General features: G+C 27.4%; 3 protein-coding genes across 10 annotated transcripts in view; 1 reads left to right on the plus strand and 2 right to left on the minus strand.

Annotated features, from left to right (window-relative positions):
• The window catches only part of LOC114126117 (cuticle protein 7-like), a 63,649-nt gene extending 58,791 nt beyond the window's left edge, over positions 1–4,858 (plus strand). For 2 of the 5 annotated variants that reach the window (XM_050200802.1, XM_050200808.1), the window contains exon 3: positions 4,216–4,858. In XM_050200802.1, coding sequence (XP_050056759.1) covers positions 4,216–4,635 — 420 coding nt within the window. In that variant the 3' untranslated portion in view covers positions 4,636–4,858. Of the gene's footprint in view, positions 1–3,493; positions 3,662–4,149 lie in introns of those variants that run through there. The other 3 variants (XM_050200815.1, XM_050200796.1, XM_027989996.2) reach the window with 2 other exon arrangements.
• Positions 1–21,710, minus strand: part of LOC114129135 (Kv channel-interacting protein 1-like) — a 390,998-nt gene that overhangs the window by 352,166 nt on the left and 17,122 nt on the right. The window lies entirely within an intron of this gene.
• On the minus strand, positions 12,351–13,273 carry LOC126550059 (cuticle protein 7-like). Its single transcript, XM_050200896.1, has 2 exons — positions 13,166–13,273; positions 12,351–13,056 (listed from the first exon to the last, which is right to left on the minus strand). Exons 1-2 carry the CDS (start codon positions 13,175–13,177, stop codon positions 12,610–12,612), a joined length of 459 nt encoding a protein of 152 aa, XP_050056853.1. The 5' UTR covers positions 13,178–13,273; the 3' UTR covers positions 12,351–12,609.

Here is a 21,710-nt window from a genome sequence, read left to right on the forward strand (position 1 = left end):
ATTTTCTACTGTAATTCTATACAAGCCTTATATACAGTGTTTAAATTTGCAATCGAAATGATGAAAGTAGTCGACTATACTTTCATAAACTTAAAATTATAAATGCTTATATGAATATGGATTTGCTACAAATATTATGTTGGCATACTATGAAAAATACTAAATTATTAATTTGTAGTTGATCCAGTTTACATTGATATGGACGCGTGGGACAGAAGTTTTAATTTATCTTTCATTACCTAGTTGTAATGTCATATTATATCTTTTTTTAAATACCATTTATAGAAAATTCAGGTTTAATAAAAGGTCATACTCAATAAAATAATGATACAATTACATAAATAATATATTTTTTAAACCCGTAGGGCACTAAAACAAGTAAGTTTAGACTCACGCCTCTTATTTAATATTCTCCTGTCTGGCCATCTAATATTGGCACAGCAAACCATTTTTTTCTCTTAAATAATTCAAATTTTTTGTCTGTTAAATAAATATTTATTTTCAATTATACAATTACAACAATTCATTTTTTTTTTTTTTTTTTTGTCCGAGTTTAAAAATATATTATATTCCATAGATTAAATAACTTTAAAAAACCTACTTCGAAAATTATATACGAAATCGTTTTTATAATGCGATAATAATAGCTTAAAATAAGTATTTAATATAGCATCATAACCACTTACTCTTGAACGCTCTTTAAATGATGTCCAATTTAAAAACGCTCAATTTATTAAATTACATGTTATATTAAAATTGCCAATTGGTCAGGTATATTGATCTATTGACTACTTATAATATACCATCGTAAAACTAGTTGAGACATAGGTACTACAATTATTATTTTATGTACACTACATGTATAATTATAATATTTTAATATATATTATTATATCATTATAGACTATTATGAATAGATACATCGTTAAATCTCCATATGCATAATAAAACTAAATTATCCAATTTGTCTTCGTTGGAAAATGTAGGTAGTAAATAATATATATAATCTATAAACATTATACATAATACAAATATTCAATGACACAATGTACTCATCTAATAGGGAAAGCTCAGCGCACCTATATGCCACCCATCGGGTGTAAGTGCTGTAATACCGCCTACTTAATATTGTACAGTCAATAAAAATGATCTAATAATGATCAGTTAACAACACTTGTATTTGAAATAAAATAATACAATTATTATATATGTTTTATATTTTAACAACACAGTGGCCACACCAATATTGATATTTTTCAATAAACACTTGCTTAGCATTATTTTTTTTTCAAATTGAAAAATTAATTTTTCAATTAAAATTGTTTTATAATTTCTAACGATTTATCTATTAGTTATAGAATATAATATAAATTTACATTTTAAATACCTATTGCATCATTCAAGTTTAGTTTTTAGAAGATTTTTTTTCATTTTAAGTACGTGAAAGAGAGAAAATAAAATATAGAAAGATAAAATAAGATACAAATACATCGTTACACATAATTTATTATTTAATTCATATTTCGAAATATAAAATAAATCTCATCTATCTATAGGTAACTCTTTAATCTTTTATACAGAGTTTGATTAAAAATAGAATATAATGTATTTAAAAAAACATGATACACACTGAATTAAAATTAAGAACATACGAGTATGTTATAAGTTATTGAAATTTATATGATAAAAAAATTATCATTACTTTGAAAATTATTATATAAAAACACTGTTAATTTAACTTCTCCTGAAAATTATATTCCATGGTTATTTAAATAATAATAATATTACTCGTTTTTATATAGACTATAGTTAGTTCATATATATTAAAACCTAAACATTTAATTTAACGTGGATTTACACATTGTGTTTGTATCACCATTAATCTACAACTATATCTTAGGTGAATGAAACTAGCCATTTTGTAATTTTTTCAATTATTTATCACACTATTCTGAAACAACTAATAATTTTAACCCGTCCGTGGTATTTCTATATTCGTAACGCCGTTATAATATCACGATGGCCGTGGCTCTGCAGGTTCTGTTACCATTTTAGTCACCACTTGATGAATTAAAATTTTTAACACGGCCATAATCAATATTATATACCTTTTATTGTCATTGCATATGAGTGTAACAAAAAAGTTCTCGACTTAGCGAAAAAAATTAATAGCCAATAGTGGACAAAATTAATTAATCCCTCTCGTTTATTACATTCACTGAATACACATCAATACAAGTAATATACAACGTATACCGAAAAAATATTGGATATAAAATTAATATTCTGTGGTTTAGGTATACAATAATATTGTAGTACGAGTATATCGAGTAATAAAAAAAAAAACTAATCGAGTGACCAAGTGGACCAATTAATAAATATTACTGATGTGTTCACCTGTACAAATTACTACCAGTATAATTACGCTGTTAATAATTACACGTCCTATTTTCTTATAAAATGTATGAAATTACTCGTCTTGCCTGTTAAATACTGAAGTGATAATTATTGACTAACAATTTAAGTCATTGGATAAAATATTATAAAATTTTAAAAAAATAATCATTATTAAACTATACCTTTAATTATCCGTCGTTCCATTAAAATATTTAATAAGACAAATTTAAGAATATTTTTACGCTGCTACGACTTACGAGTACATTGTGATGATTTAAAAAAATTCATTTAAAATTAAACGAAAGATAAAAAATAATATACCTACCTAATATTATATCTATTTAAAACTGCCAAAAAAAAAAATTCAGATTCAGACATTAAATTGCTAGTATTATCACTTGTTTACTAAATTGTATTTTGTAGAAATAAAAAGTAAAATACTGCCTACTAAGACATTCAGTGAGTTATTTTATTAAAAATCATGATACGATATTCTAAACATAATAGCATGATTCATGACAAGCAAAACTTTGTAAAAATACAAATATTTCTTAAAATATTATATTGTACGAAACACACGTTGGTAATTGGTGAACATTATGGTACAATAAAAAATACACCACAAACGGCAGTTGTAGTTATTACGGGCACTCTTAACCACCAGACAACGTATAATTTAAATCATTTGGAAATAAATGTTCCACGGATACTGCAAGTCGGTGGCACTGCAAACGCGAGGCAAACCTTTTTTTTCTCCTCGACTAGATACCAAATTAACTATAGACGACGACGTGTCCTTGAAGGTTTTTCCCTTTACACTGCCGCGGCCGGACACCTGCAATTGTGGCACGGAGCATAAAAAAAACGTGTACAAATATAATAATCCACCCATAACCCGGTATATACACAGTTGTAATCGTATATATCGCAACCGGTTCGTATAGGCATATACGATAATGATAATAATAATAATAATAATAATAATAATATCAAAATAGATATACCACAGTGCTATACCGTAGTAACCTATAACCATATCGAAACTCGAAAGTATGTACTTATAGAAGGTAAGTACGCGGTCTTATCCGGGGAATACGCTTCGCGCGTACAATGTAATGGAAGGGATTGTGTACAATAACCAGAGGTATAATATATAAATACGGCGATCGTTTCGGACCAAGTCACCAGTTACCGATCTCGTCGTCGTCAAGACTTGCAAACAGACGTAAAAATCTCAAATACACCAACAAAAATGGCAGCTAAGGTAAACAAATACGACGAATCGCGGTTTTCGTTACCCGAGGAAACCGGCTCACACAGACAAAATATTTTCTCGTTATGATAGCGATAATAATTATAATCTTATTTTAATATTACGATTTACCTACCATTATAACCTATAAATTTATGATTTTCTATTTGGGTTTTCGCTCATTACACTCATAAGTTACATACAGCTGCTCGCACGACTTGTCGACTTGAGATACTGGGTGTCATTCGTCATAAAATTACCTACTCACGATCACGCTAATCAAGTGCTGTTATCGCTTGGACGAGACAATATTTTCGTTGCTATTTTTTTTTTTTTTTTTTGTTTTTTTGCTCTACAGCGGTATTATCGTGACATATAACTTGAGGATTAATAACGGTCCTTTTAACTTTTTAACTAAACCATAAAACTAAAAAGACAACGGACAACATAACCGTCTGATAAATTCTAAAATATAATACAACTTTTGTTTTTTGTTCTAGTTGATCATCTTCGCCGCTTGCGTGGCTTCTGCCCTCGCCCAATACCCCGCCCCAGCTTACAAGCCCGCTTACTCGGCACCAGCTTACTCCGCACCAAAGGCCTACGCTCCAGAACCCGCATACGCCCCAGCCCCATACAACTTCGAATACAGCGTAAACGACCCACACACCTACGACGTCAAGAGCCAATCCGAATACGCCGACGGTAACGGTTACGTCAAAGGATCTTACAGCCTTTTGGAAGCCGACGGTTCCACCCGCGTCGTCGAATACACCGCCGATGACTACAACGGTTTCAACGCCGAAGTCAAGAAAATCGAAGGAGGATACAAGGCCCCATACAGCGCACCGGCCTACAAGCCCGCTTACCCAGCACCAGCTGCCTACCCAGCACCAGCTTACCCAGCACCGGCTTACAAACCAGCCCCGTACAAGCCAGCTTACGCTGCACCGGCCTACAAGCCCGCTCCATACAAGGCATACTAATAACCTCAATTCCTCCTCGTGATGAGCACCACTTCCAGACTATATAACTCGTCACCGTCAGTGAAACCAACCAACACTCGACCGAGTAACACATTATCGTGTGTATATACATTTCGCGTATATAAACATGTATTTTGTAAATAATTCATACGACATCATATTATCATCATTATTTATATTATTTATATTATATTGATCCGTCGTGATACTATGATATGATAAACCGTGTCTTGTTTTTCTTTCAAACTACACAATATATACCTCTCCGGTGCATACCTGGTATACACTCCTCGCTAATAACGATAATAAAATACTATTGCGGTGTTACGCAGCAACAACAGTGTAATAAACTAATAGCACAAATAATTGAGTGATGATTTGGCGTAGTCATACAAGTGCGCACGGAGACAGATAATAAATAGCTGGTACCTAGCGTTTTTACTGTTCGTTTGACGTGCACGGATCTTACGCGTAATATATCGTAAATGAGATACATACAACACTATCGTATTATTATAACAATATCTGTGAATCAGATCAGTGATGAGGTTTGTCTAGATCAAATTTATCGATCGTTTACTCGATCGAACGTCAGCAGTCACGCAGTTTACGCGTTATTAAAAACATGTAAAGAAAAAAATGTTAAAAACAAAATTTGTAAAAATGCAAAAGTTATTAATTTTAATTGACACATAAGTATAATACTCTGCTACTTATACTCGTATTACTACAGTAGATATAAAATATCCGTTTCGTTGAAAAAGTATAATATAATATTACGTAGTTTTTCAAACCATATGCATTTTCTAGATAGTTAAAGTTTTGTTTAACTATGTATTCTTTAAACAATAAAAATAGCGTGAATAAACCAATACAAAATAATATTTTACTTGATTCGTGTACAAATTACAAAATGAATTATGTATTGTTGTAATACGCAAATAATAATAAACAGTAAAACATGGGTAATAGGTTTAATGCTTTTTTTCAAAATCGTACAATCGACTTAAGTTTATTTACGACTTAATATTAAAGTTATAATATATTATAAGGTTATGATATTTTTAAATCGTTGTGAACATTATAACGAAACCATAAGTCAACAAAATCTATGACATTCTTTTGAATTGAAATTAATTGTCTATTTATTTTATTACTAAACGTTGTTGATTATGAACATACTTTTCACTTATTAAAATTATAATTTTTTTTATAAAACAAATATATTATCTTTATTTATTATCTATAATACTATACTATATATCTTTGTAGAAATAAAAAATCAGAATTTTCAAGTGAAAGAATCACAAATCAATAGATTTCTTGAATACAGTAGTGTGAAATAAACGATTTTATTTTCTATTTTTATACCCAAGATAGATTAAAATCTACTTAGTTTTTTTTTATAGACATTGACACAAGGTTTGTATATTATATAGCCGACGGTTAATAGGCATCATTTACTCGGAGGTTACTCGTAATTTGTCTACTTTATATAGTATTTAAGACGACTCGGCATTATTTGAAGAATAAGCATTTCAAACTTTGAAAAACATTTTTGAAAATACCGACGTCCTCTCGCGTAATTTTGTTAAACCATCACTTCGTATGTATAGGTTCAACACGCTATCGAGATGCCCAAAACTCAATATATAGTTATCTAGTATGTACATTGTGCGCATCGCTCCAAATGTAAAAGGTAAATATTGTGGTAGGTACTGCTATATAAGATCTTACAATATTATTATCTGTACGTATGTTATGGTTATTTATTACTGAAAACAGTACTTCACTGTTGTAACGATAACATTCGTCGTTCTCGAGTTGCGCTCTCGGACAAAATTCCCGTACGGCGTAATTAAAAAATTATACAATTATTTTGAGTGTTGAGTAATTGCAAATATTTTAACGACACGCGTTGATAGGTCAGGACTCGCAGTGAACAGCGCACTTTCGTCAGTTCGCCGCTACAAAATAATGGTACCTACAGGAACACTACACTCCCCGTGTGAAAAAAACAACGAGTACGTAGTCGTTAACAATCGAAATGCAACAATAATTTATTTATTATTAGTTTACGTGGTGGTATTTTATATTGCCTGTTAATTTATGCACGTGCTGTATGTTTTTCGTCGTGAAATACAATATAATAATAATAACACGCCGTTATAATATTACCTACGTATTATAATGACGCCCATCGCGCGAATCTGGTCGTAAATCATTCCGATAAATCGATTCGAAGAGATCTATATGCGGCAACGGCCGTGTTTGCCCACAGGACGTTTGTCCTTTTGACTGCAGTTTATGAACCGTGTAATGTTTATTATAATACACACGCCGCGTGCGTACAGGTACTAATAACGTGCGCCGGTCGAATAATGAAAAGGAATGTGGCGGTAGGTATATAGCTTTACTATGCACACACACCGAGAGAGGAAAGAAAAAGTGAATAATAATAAATAAAAAAAAAAAAAAATTAAAAAATTAAAGAATATAACTGTATTAATAGGTAACTGTATTAGCGCGCATAATATATACATAATAAAGTGTATAAACCTCATATATAAATGAATAATATATATATCTAACATTATACCGTACCTACGTCTGTATATTGGGTCAATGTCAGTAGGACCACGCGCGCCCGACGTCCACCAGACGCCCGCTAATACCGGTTTATGTCTTTTTAATGAACATTCGCATTATGTAATATTTAAAAATGATAGTAAGTTTTCGTCCGGCTTAATAACCATTTATAACGCATACATACAGTCTGTGAGTGTGTACACACATGCATAAATCGATTGATTGACGGTAAACATTTGACACGCTGTGATATTGTTATATTTAATAATATATTATGATGTATTATACGTTTAATATTATCATTATGATAGGCATTCGATCGCGCTAACGATCTCGGTTTAGTTTTAAATAAATGCGCGTTTGTTCTCAAATCATATAAATCAAAATTGTGATTTCATTTGGACACGAGTCGTAATACGAGATGTCGTAATATTTACAGATTTTTCGGCAATCGAATTTTTTTATTCAATCATTCACGAGTACCACCGCCGAATGAATGACATACGCTTATTATTTTTCATCTCTCTAGAATTATAATAATTATATGAAGCGTGAATGATAGTAATGCTATATTTCAAAATGTTAACTCATTTGTTATTTTTCGCATTTTTTTTTTTTTTTTACAATTTATTTCTATTTAAAATAACTTTTTTTCAATCTCAAGTTTTTACATTGAACATAATTAATACAGAAGTGTAATTATAAATTGTAGTCTCCGGGTCAATATTAAATAAGTCTTAGTCCCCGTCTATTTATCTTACCAGATTAATTTATGCAATTTTACATTATATATACAAGGTCATACACTCGCACTGACAAATATATCAAAGAGTTAAATTAAACTTCTAACTCTTTGATATATTTTGCGATTTCTACATTTTTTCTATTTATAATATAAAAATTCAACCCAGTCTATATTCTTTTATGAAATATGATATATTTTGCATTTTCGTTAATCCTCATAGCAGTATGACAAAAATGTTTATACAAAATTAAAATGTTTGTTAATACCAATTGTTTTTACGAAGGTGAGGGCCCTTCCAAGTCTAAGGCCCAGGGCATTACGTGTCTTGTCATCATGTAGTTACGCCTGCAGTGTACAATTATTAATGTTGTAAATCGTTTATTTACATTTATTCACGTTATTGATTGATATATATAAACAAAGTATACTCTTTTATTTCGAATTTACATTATTAACTTCACTTCCAAATACTTACACTTTATTAAAAATAAAGTCAATGAAAAGTTCAAATTAATATATTTTTATAAACATAAATTAAAATGATCAACCACACAATTAATGACTATTAAAATATTATCTGGAAGATTTCGCATAATTACTAGTTTTAAATAAAGTAAAAAAAAAATAAATTGATATGATGAAAATATTAAAAATATACATAAAACAATGATTCACTGGAAAATAACTCATCATGTCTTATTACATACCTAGGTAATACATAATACATATTATTATAAATTAATAATTCAAACAAAAGAATCAACAGTTTTTAACATAATTTTTTTCTTTTTTCTCAATGCATGAGATAAAAAAAAAAACTAAGAATAAATACCTATTGTGACTAATTATTATTTTTTAATGCAATATTTAGGTAGCAAAATACATTCTATTTAAATATTAATTGAATGAGAATTATATATGAATAGATTTCTCACGACTTAGAATTTAGATACAGTGATTTAGTACTATAAAGTACTTCTATTTAGGAAATAGAAAAACAGTCATCTACAATAATTAGCAATACCAACGTACACGTATTAAAATTAAAGTCTTTGCTTCATTGCTGATTTGTATAGTTCTTTGATAGAAAAACAATGTGAATTTAAAAAACTGTTGTTTTTATAACAGAATATGTTATACTTTTCCGTTTTATTCTGCAAGCTGCGATTTTCATTCTTACAAGGAATCGTTACAATATTATCAACATATTTTCCAACCGAATTTCAATGTAATACTGACAGAACAATATTACATACGATTTGCGCTAATGTTATCGAGACAATGCCTTTCCAGTTCTTGAATTTAATATATTCCAAAATGACCTACTTTTTAAGTTTTCTCTCGGTACAATCAAACATAATATTATGATCCCTATAATAATATTGGCTATTATTAATTCATTCGAAACGAATGTTTTCCATCCAATAGGTAACAGGTCAGAAGGTCCTTATACCTACCTCTTTATTGCACTGCGGCTAGTGATGGATGTATCGATGATATTATAATGATTCGGTTTTCGGCCAACCCATATCCCGGTTAATGGACATCGCAAATCACGATTCCCATTCAAGGATCCATTGTAATTAAACACAGAACAATGTGTTGTAATAATACGTATAAAACATACATTTTTAATAGAGTTTTCAATAAATAAAATATATTACATGTTACGACTATGATTGTCTTTTTACTATATTGGTATTACGGACTAATGGGTATATTCTGAAAATAGAAACTATATTATTAATATTTTTATAAAATGCAGTTATTTGGATAGGTAGTAGAAGTTCTTTGATAAATTGATTTGTTGAAGAAATACTAATACTATTTTACACTAATCAAAATTTACTACAATACACGTATTTATCAATAACCAATCCATAATACTTATACCACATATAAGTTATTCCATTATTATTGATCAAAACAATTTTTTTAAATATTTTAATGATGAAGTATTCAAATAACCTAATAAGTAATATAAGATAAATTAGTGAATTTTTATAGTGTTTATATAAAAGTTAAGCTTTGTTAAATTAATGCTTTGAACTTAGTACTATTATTAAGCATATCAACAAGTTAATAATATTATAGTGCCGTGTTATTGATTTTTCAATTGAGTATTTTTTTTTATTTTTTATTTTTTTTTTTAATTACCTATATAGTGCGTGTGTTCTTAAACACTTTTTCGGGTTGAAAGAGGACTTTAAAAGTTTCATTAGTATATAGGACACCCAATGGATTGGAAATTAGACACCGATGGAACTTTATAAAAGTCCTAGAGAAAATTGCGAAAAACTAACGACGTAACGGTAACGTACAAAATTCTAAGAAGGCACTTGATATTTTACTTGTTTATCCTTTTTTATCTATCTATATATAAAGAGAGAAAGAGAGAGAGAGAGAGAGATAAAAAATGAAATAAGTGTCTTAAAAAACATATATTATAATACCAGAGTGTACAAATAATTAAAAATATAAAATATATATTTTTTTTTTATTAGTTTTGATTACATTTATATTAATATTGATACTAGAATACTAAATAATAATTTTAATAATTGTAAGTTGTTATCTCCAGATTAAATAAACCATAAAATAAATTCAATAAAAATTAAAAATCTCAAAAAGTAAATTACTATTATGTAAACTTAATTTATTGTTACTTTTAAATGTATACTTGTATTAATAACACTGTATATTAAAGGTCGCACCGAGATAAGTGAAGCGAAATACAGTGCATTAAGACTCTATGCTTTACTTTAGTACTTTTGTCAGTATTTTTAGCATTGAAATATACATTTTATGACTTATAATGTATATAAATAAATTGATATTCAAATCTGCTAAAACTTTTGAACGTAAATATTACATTATATTATTGTACAAGATAATGACGTATTTTTAATCATATTCTATATTATATTAAGTCACTCCATCCCACGAATATATTTTAAGATATATATTATATTGTACAATGATTATTTTCAAAATAAATCTTGTTATATCTAGATAACAACAAAATAAAGGAATACTCAATTGTTTAATAAAGCTTTATTACAAAGCTCATTATAATAATTACTTAACGCAAATACAAGTCGGTTGGAATTTCTACTTTTTGAAAGTTAATAAAAAATATACCTTTGTCTGTGATCAAATCAAAACTACAAAAAGCCTCAATCTGTCTATTTGACACTAGCCGTGTATAAATTAGAAGCATTTCCGAGCTATTCAGTCCATTAAAATGAACATTTGTTTTCAGCACTTCGTTTAAACGTAATAATATATGCACCATTTCGATTGACGTGTAACGAGTAATCCCACTGTAAAATTGGTATTGTTTTATTGTTACGTATTAAACTGAATTTTCAAATGATCAATCACGTTGTCGAACTGAACCACTAAAAGATGTTAGACACCTAGCTAAATCGAAGAGGTTGTCGATTTATCAATCTTGCAAATATAAATGTAAACTATTTTTTTCTTTATACCTTCTTGTCGCTTTTAATTCTATAGTCCAACTTTTAGTCCAAGTGTAATGATTAATGATAACGGATATGTTTTTATTCATTGAATATACAACCAAAATTCTTGTCCAATGTATACATAATGCTTACTGTTCAATATTTTTACCAGATTTCCTGACAAGTTTTATATAAATGTAAAAATAATTCTTCCTCTTAAAAGATTTCTAAAAAGTTACTAAAACATTTAATCGAAGTCGTTTGCTTCGTATGCGTTATGCTAGATTTTATTTAGTAAAGTGTAAATTTTGTAGCCTAACTTAGGATAACTTTAGGCCTAACTTCAGATTGATTGTTATTAAGACTATTTAAGTAATACATTTTTATAAGTCATTAATAAAATAATGTTAAAACTTAAAATCGATTACTTTTTTAGATAATCTCAATATTTTTAAAAAATATCGATTATTTATTTTAATGTTATTTCTACAATATAATTACCTCAGATGAAAATAATAATAATTAAAGGGCATTTTTTTTTAAAAATAACAATGTTTAGTTATTTATTTACCCGTTAACGTATAATTGTATAATGCTAAGCAAATATTATTGAAATCTTAGACACTATAATATCAGAATGACACGTGGTTAAAACTTTAGTCTAAATACGTATTAATAAGATTTATTATAAAACAGTGTCTGGTAATGTCCAGGCAGGAACGGTGTTCAACTCGATTGTGCGACTGACTGTCAGTGGAGTTCGAACAAGCATTGCAATTTAGCACATTCGTTTACACCAACATAATATCTATCATAATATTATGAAGTAGCAATTAAGCAACCACTGAGTTTCCACACAATACAATATTACATAAAATGCATTACGTGAAATACCAAAAAAATAAAAATAAAAACGGTTTTTTGGTGAATATGATGAATGATTTATTTACACGTTAATGTACACAATCATTTAAGTAAAAACAAATGAGTCAATGACAATAATACAAACAACTGGTGAGCGGGATCCGAAACAGTGGAACCGTGTAACAGCTGATCGGGACAGTCAGAAGAAGGTGGAACGACGATATAGCATTATATCGTACTATAATAATACGGTTACAAATGTGATATAAATAATAATAATTATTATATCAACATCATCGTTTGAGGAAGAAATTAATAAGCTGGCTTGTATGGGGCTGGTTTGTAAGCCGGTGCTGGGTAAGCTGGTGCTGGGTAGGCAGCTGGTGCTGGGTAAGCGGGCTTGTAGGCCGGTGCGCTGTATGGGGCCTTGTATCCTCCTTCGATTTTCTTGACTTCGGCGTTGAAACCGTTGTAGTCATCGGCGGTGTATTCGACGACGCGGGTGGAACCGTCGGCTTCCAAAAGGCTGTAAGATCCTTTGACGTAACCGTTACCGTCGGCGTATTCGGATTGGCTCTTGACGTCGTAGGTGTGTGGGTCGTTTACGCTGTATTCGAAGTTGTATGGGGCTGGGGCGTATGCGGGTTCTGGAGCGTAGGCCTTTGGTGCGGAGTAAGCTGGTGCCGAGTAAGCGGGCTTGTAAGCTGGGGCGGGGTATTGGGCGAGAGCAGAAGCCACGCAAGCGGCGAAGATGATCAACTGCAAAGCAAAATTTCAAAATTAAAAATAAAAATAAAAAATATTTTTCTTCGTTCGCACTTATAAATTTAAAATAAAAAATGCTTTGTCTTGGAATGCACACACTTACCTTAGCGGCCATTTTATTGATTATTTTGTGTTTGTTGAATCGAAATGCTCGATAACTGAGTACAAAAATGAACTGATGAATATAGAGACCTGAAACACGGTATTTATGCTAAAACATTATCGCGGCATCCCTTCCCGACGCATTTTGCGCACGAGTCCCGCTCGGCTGGCGTTGGTCATTTCGCCGTTCACGAGAACCGGTTGAGACGGAGACGCCCGTTAAGTCATATTTTTCTTTTACTCTTTGCGACCTGAGTACAAACTATACAGTCCCACGCCCTCATCATCGACACAAGCATATCGATATATCGTGGATCCAAGTCTTACTTATACACACCACACCCCGAACACAATAGAAATTTGACGAGATGTCTCTGAATTTAGAAATATATATTTGACTTATATTTACATAATATTTACTTTCAATTAATGTACACACATTCTTTAACTAAATGTATCGATATTTCCATTACGTATTAATTTTCTATAGGTCAACAACATAATCAAGAGGCGAGTAAATAGAATGAAATTAAAGTATGATTTTTGGAAACGCGATAAACATTATGTTATACAACAAAATTGTATCATAATGACATTCATTTTATCAATACATAACATTATAATATAGTTGTACGAATATTTTTAAACTCGTAATACTTAATATTTTAATTTTTGAACTTATTTTTACAAGATTTTAAGTCATCAAAAGAATTGAATACTTTAAATCACGGTAATTTTTAATCAAAAAATGTTTAATAACATGTATTTGTAATATAATAATTTATGCAATCATTTTGAGTTCTTAAATTAAATTGTTAATCGTAATATTTTATTACTTTATTACTTTACCAGACACATATTTCTTATTAATTATAGGTACATAGATAGTTATCAAATATAATCCCTCACATTCACTTACAGATTAATAAATCCGTTGTACTAATTATTATATTTATAAGGCTTTAATACAAATTTATCAAAATGTAAAATTGTTATAAGAACGTCAATCTAAATTTTTACAATACATTCTCAACATAAAAGGTCAATATATTTTAATTTGAATGACATATTTTGTATTGTAAGTATAGAAGAACTTCATCTGTGACTTACCATTTTCATTTTTCTATAACTAACTATTATAGGAACACAATAATGTATTGTATCAACGTAAACTAAATGATTAATAAGTGATTTCAAATAAACTAGATGATTTACATTATTATTCTATGAAAAAATATATATATTTTCCTCCTTCATTATATTATATAATAACAATTTTATCAATATATTCAAAATATACCATGTACTAAATGACGAATATTGCCCCCTTATTAGATATAGTGATTTCACATTTAAAATACAAATTTATTATATTGTATAAGATTCAAGAATTTTTTTTTAATTATGAAAAAATACAAAATACAAATTGAAATAAATCATTATATCCTCAAATGAAAAACACGAATGCATTAGGGTGGAATTGTTTCGTTAAACAAAAATTATTAATAACTTCAATTTATTTGGAATTAAGCCTTTTGGTTATAAATAAAAACAAAAAATAATATGACGAATGAAGTTAATAATGTTTTTTCTCTCTAATATAATGTATTAATATGATATCGTGCACTACGTTTAAACAATACAATTTCAATCCACAGTCCTGTGAAAACCACTTGTGGCTAGAAAATAATATTAAACAATAACGATAAATAAATAATATAATTTTTAAACATCTCTATAAAGTTGTATTGAATTTATTCGCCTGGGGTCAGAAAATATAAATTCGATAAACTTCTACCAACTGAAAAGAGAATCCAAACCAAATTTGAAATTCGAATACCAACTAGTTTTTATTTACAGGTAATCCATATTTTATGAACAACTATTGCACCATAACAAATCTACAATATCAATAGACATTTTATGTATTTTATATGAACATGCGCCTATATAATATTATTATGTGTCTTATCATACAATTAGAATATAATGGCAATAATCTAAATATAGTTAAAAAAAAATACCTATACATCGTTTTCTTTTATTTTCTTCTTAAAAAAACTAAAGACGCATCAACTATTAAGATATATCCCCAACATGATTTAAATTTATTTATATATGTTCACAAAAAATAGTTCTTCTTTAAAATGTATTAAAATCGTTGAACGTCATTATATTATTATCGCTTGTATTTATAGGAAAGTGGACATATATTTTTTAATGTAAACTGTATCATGGAATTGGTTTCGTAATTATTCATAACTGGACTACTGTAAACTTAATTTTTTTTTTAATATATAGTTCGATGCTTATCAATAGCCATAGTTGTTTTGTTATCATACACTAATATCATAATGGTTGCATCATTTAAAATCCAACTCACTTTTGACCGTCAAAATATATTATATAAAGACAAGATATTGTGTTTGCCTCGAGCTTTAAATAAACAATATTATAACAATATCAATATATGTATTATGCATTATGTTAATCGATTTTAGATAAAATCAGTTTAATGTATATTGGGTACTTTCGAACATTATTGGCAACATAGTATTACTTCGCTATACAACATTCATTTTTTTATTTTTTTATGTTGTTGAAAAATAAATAATACTGACCCAACCCAATATTAATATGATTTATTAAGAATAAATTTGTAAATATAAAAACCTTTTCGATTTTAACTATTAAATATTTTTTTCTGGTGTTATATTTTTTATAATTTACTAAGGTTATATTTTTGGATAATTATGTAAATTACACTACTTACATCATAAACAGTATACAAAAATATATATGAGAAAAATTTGCAATTATAATGTGTAAATTTTTTTTACATTTCTAATATGGTTATTTAAAAAATAAATATTATTATTTAATTTTGTAATATAAATATAAAAGTTTAGATAAAAATGTCACACCAAAGTTAGTTATCTTAGCTTATCAAACCTCACTGTTATCATACCAGAAAATTATTCACGTAGAATAATTATTACTCGATCACAAATGTATTTTTATTAAGTGGTTAAGAATTAAAACATCTATAACACAAATAAAAGAAATCCACATTTGAAGGCAAATTATAATATTAAATATCAAAATATAATTTTAATCAAGTGTAAAGAGTTAAAATAACTCTTTGTTATAATAAAAATTATATTTTAAGAATGAAATAACACCAAACATTGTAGTTTCTAAGTAAAATCATGTATGCATGGTATGTATTTTTTCGTTGTTACTTTTTAATTATGATAAGATATTACGACTATAAACTAACTTTATGTATTACGAATGGTCATTACATAAATATGTTTTTACCGTGTTGGCTGTTGCTCCGTATACATAGCATTATATCAAAGATAACAAACTTTGTTACGTACATTGTTATTATATTATCCTTTCAACATTCAATTTTGAACGTAGTAGGCAGGTACTAAAAATCCTAATAAAAATACATTGTTCACATGCCCCCTCGTGCATTAAAGATGCAACCATGTTAAATGGATTTATTTGCTTCGAATGATTAATAATTCTATTTTATATTATCTATCATAGTATCAATGTATCACACATCATAAATAAATGTTTAGTCCAACAAAATCGGGTAAGTATAATATATCGAATAGAATTAATGGTCTGTATATTAAGCAAAGCAGAAAATGTACCTATTTAACGATAAAATATCATACCAGCTATTACCATATTAATAACATATTTTAAAACTATGTCTATAGTAACGTTTTACCATTAACACAATGATTCATTCATCAATCACCACGGAAATTGAAAAATAATTATAAATCGAAATAGTTATTTTAAACAGTACAATACAAATATCTAATTATTTGTAAATAAAATATACGTTTCGCGTTTGGCAATCATAATAGACCATCCTATAGACTTATTGTCTATTGAGTTAATAATTAACTATCAAAAAATCACTTAATACTATTAAGATATTAGTGGAAATATGTCTTTCGCAAAAATATACCAAAATCAACTAAAAAGGTAGAAAAGTTTTTTTCTAGTTTAAATTTCAAAATTGAGTATAACATTAAAAAAATAATAACTACTGATCAAATATACTCGTAATTTATTTTTTAAATCAAGTTGGTAAATATCAAGTTTCTAAACCATGAATAAAAAAATTGAATTTTCCATATTATTAAACTTTAAAATTGAGTTTTATGATAACTCTATCAATATATTGAAAAAATTACCTACAATTTACCTACAAAATATATAAGTATCCATATAGTTTAATTATTGAAAAATAATTTAAAATACTCGTAAAACACAATACTGTGATATTTTTTTAATTTGTCATATTGGCTTGTAATAATTTACTTTATCATGTAATACATTTTATCCCTGCAACATAATCAGATTACGAAAGGTTATAACACTTCACGAATGAGTTTTCGTATACACATTTCTTTGCTGGTGTTAAAACAGTATTTAACTAAGAGCTTTTTTCAGTTACCTCATCCAGTAAAACCAGAGGGCATTAATCATTTTACCCACCAGATATCATGGCACGTACCACCAAAAGCTGTTTCTTCTCTTGTTGATTTCTAGACTACCTATTTTTTTTTTTTTTAATCCATACTATATAGAAGTATAAAACTTATTTCTTAACGGGTACATAGTATTATTTTTATATTTTCATCCGGGTGAAACTAACCAAAAAGTACGGACCGTTACACCTGTCAAGGTAAGAGAAATATGGTTTTTGTTTTTATTGAGCATAGACTCATTGTTTCATCCATTACTCTTCAAAATTTTTTTCACAGATTTCTAAGTCCTGAATCATATTTGTTTTTCTTAGTCTCTTTAAATTTATTCGCTCGTTTATTTATTATAGAAATATAGCTTTACTTGCATAATAATCCGCTGTAAACCCATAAATCATAGACATTGGCTATACCAACTAATAACTGGTTCGTTTTCCACTAGTTCACACCAGACACCTACCTATATACTATATATTACTATAAACTTAGTGGCGAGTATTGACGATGGCAGTTGGAGAAATTCGAACTGGACCTTTATTGATAACGAGCTCTTGCTTTTTTTTTTTTTAATATAGTTACCCGACATTAATTTATAGCAATCGTTCTGTTCGTTTTCAACGTAACGCGATACCAACTAAATTTAAAATATAAATAAAATAAAATCGAATTATTATTAATACATCACAAATAATTCTATATAAATACTCGTCGTCTTTATAAAATATAAATTCTTTTAATACATTTTTAAAATAATTTTTTTGATATATTTTAAACTAGTATGTAAATAGTATAATATATTAACTGTTGTTTTAGTGAAGATTGATCTAATACAATATTTTATTATGAACAATTTAACAATGATACAGTATTATAATAGCTATGCCAAATGTCTTAGACATAATGGCCAAAAATGTTACATAATATGGTGTGCCAAATTTTAGCGCTATAATTTTATAACTGAACATCAAGCTCACAGCCAATTTTTAATTGACTATTTAATAATAATTTATACCTAATTAAATAAATTTGCGATTCATTAATAAGACCACTAGCTCTCCCTATCTTGGTATTATTGAACGAGTTCTAAATTAGTCTAATCTAAAAATAATCTTTAAAAAAAAATCTAAACTAAAAAATAAAATTTGTTAAAAAAATTGTTCATTCAATAAACCACTGTCAGTAAATAAATTGTTATATTTTAATAAGAGACGAATAATAACTAATAATAATTTTTTATGACAAATAATGAATCAATATACAATAATTAACCATAAAAACTACTGAAATTAGTTCAATAATTTTTAGTAGTTACCTGTATTTTACATAATAACAAAATATTTTTTTATAAATAATTCTAAAGTATAACTTCACACATCTTATCTTAGAAAATAAAAACTTACTTGTTTTAAAATTATAAAAATCTATCATATTATATAAAAATTTTAATTATTAATTTAAAATCTTATTTTGTATTTGTGTAATATTTATTAGTATTATATGCTTTCATAAAATGTGTGTTAAGATTTAAGAAAAAAAAATAATTTACTATGACATACATAAAAATAGCATTTATCTACCGTTTAAAAATAAAAAGTTTATTTTAGTATATTTTAAAGATAGAAACTTAAGTAAAATTAAAGAATTATTTCAAAATAATTGTAAAATAGGTATGTTATATTTAAATCTATGCACATGTGTTATTAAAATAAAATAAATACGTTTAATCTTTATTAGATATAAATTAATAATCTTTGCTATGATTTACTATAATATAAATTCACATTAAATATAACAATGTTAAAAAATATTTCGTGTTTAGACGTAAATCTACTCTTGTTTATTTCAAGTTTTAGTTTATTAGATTATGCTGCTCAACATCGAATAAAATTTACTTTTCTTGTTTTGAGCATTTCTCTTTGTTTATAATTGCCTGTATATCCGTTATGGATAATAAACCACTATTGTTAAGCAGTTAACCACGATAATTAATATTCAGTCTGAAAATTATGCTTTAATTTACATAATTTAATTACAATTTTAATTATTTTATATAACAAAATATTGCAAGCACAAATATTTTATTAAAAGCATTACAATTTATTTAAGTAGGTTTTTGTTCTTCAACTTAAAATGCTATTTGCTGTTAATTTCGATGACATTTTTATTAAATGTTAGCATTTTTTTTTGACGAAACAGAATTCATCACAATTCATTAACAAACGTGATTTGACTAACTTTAACAATACGTCTAACTTGATCATCATTTACAGAAGATAAAAAGTACATCGTTAAAGCAACAGCTTCAATGAAAATGTTAATGCTATTCTTAGTTCTAAATTGTTATTTTAAAACATGATTTAAATTTAAGTGTTATTTTTCTCTAAAAATAAGTTAATTATTTTTCCAAGATCATACGTTAAAAATGAATCAGATGATAATGTTTGACTCTTTTATTACAATTTTTAATTGTTAGATGAATATTAATATTGTAAAATGTTTGATAAGCTACAGCTTTGTCCAATAACAAAGAAATATTACTAGAGTGACCCATATTTTATTCGATTATTTAAGTAATAGTTAATTGTTTTTATACGTGAATTTAATAAGAATAAAATCATTTATTCGGTTTTTGTCAATATCAGAAATAAAAAAATGCAATTAAATTGCAATTCAAAAGAAACCAGACTTTTAACGCGAAGTTATTGTGTTTATAATTCATGCAAACTTTTTGTCTGAATGATGAACACTCTTTACATTACAATACATAAAATGGAGTTAAGCATATAGTATTTTACGGTCAGAATCTGAGAGTTATAATAATTATTCAAAGCAAGGCTCTTTAAATTATTTTATTTCATACCAACTGTGTCTAGAGTCATTCATCTTAGTAGTCCTCCTAAAATCCTTACTGAGATAATGGTTGTCAAATAATTATCCTGAACTGAATAGTCATTTTGAAGTAATTAGAAAACTGTTGGAATTTCGAAAGGATTGAAAATAATTCCCGCTACTTTTAATATGTTCAATGTTATTGTCCTTGACGTATATATACACTTAATAATATATGCTTGTATATAGATATTATTATTAAAGTATGTATTTAAACATTTATATTATAAATAAATTAAATACATTTTATATCATTTTTTATCATAATGGGTTCATTACCAAGAGATTACTTATATTTTTATTTTACCTAGTTTTTTTAACCTATCTATAATAAATATTTTTTTCACGAAAATTTACCAGTAACATTAATAAACAATACAAATTAATATTTTTAAGAATATCGTCTATAGGATATTATAATGTATGAATTTGTATGCTATTTTTCAATAGAACAAAAATCAGTAAAGCGTCGTCTTCAATGTGAAAATGGTATTTTGATTTAACAGTACGCTTTTTATTGTTTACAAAACATCAATATTTTATAGCTATATAGTACTTAATAAACAAGCGAAGGGATATGATTTTTGCAACGAATTTTTGGTTGACGTAAAACGATACAGTATTAACCATTGTCGCAAACATATAGACACAATTTAGAGGGTGCTAATATTATGCAACTATTAGAGGGCCGTTTTTAAGATATCTGGTAAAAATTTGATATGCAAACTGGTCCGTGAATTTTAAACAATATTGGTATGCGTATAATAAACAAGGTTAAAATAGTTTTTAATTTTATGAATAATTTAATATACTACACAGAAGACACTACAGCGAGGAAACAATTCCCATTATTATGCATAAATGATTTGTTTTATTTTTCATTTCATTAAATAGTTTATAAAAATTCTTAGTTGATTAAGTAAAGGTAAGCTGTTAGTTTTTTTTTATTTCAAACTAAAAATAATTTAGTTATAAAATATGATTAGTATGCCATGTCTATTAAAATACATATGTGATAATACTACTAGGTATTTATTAATTTATACTTTGCTATTTTTGTACTTTTTTATCCCTGTTTTATCCAAATTTGTATTCTAAACAAAACAGAATAATTTTTTACCATCGGATAAATCATATCTT

This window comes from Aphis gossypii, chromosome 1 (genome assembly GCF_020184175.1).
Source record: "Aphis gossypii isolate Hap1 chromosome 1, ASM2018417v2, whole genome shotgun sequence".
Taxonomy (NCBI): domain Eukaryota; kingdom Metazoa; phylum Arthropoda; class Insecta; order Hemiptera; family Aphididae; genus Aphis; species Aphis gossypii.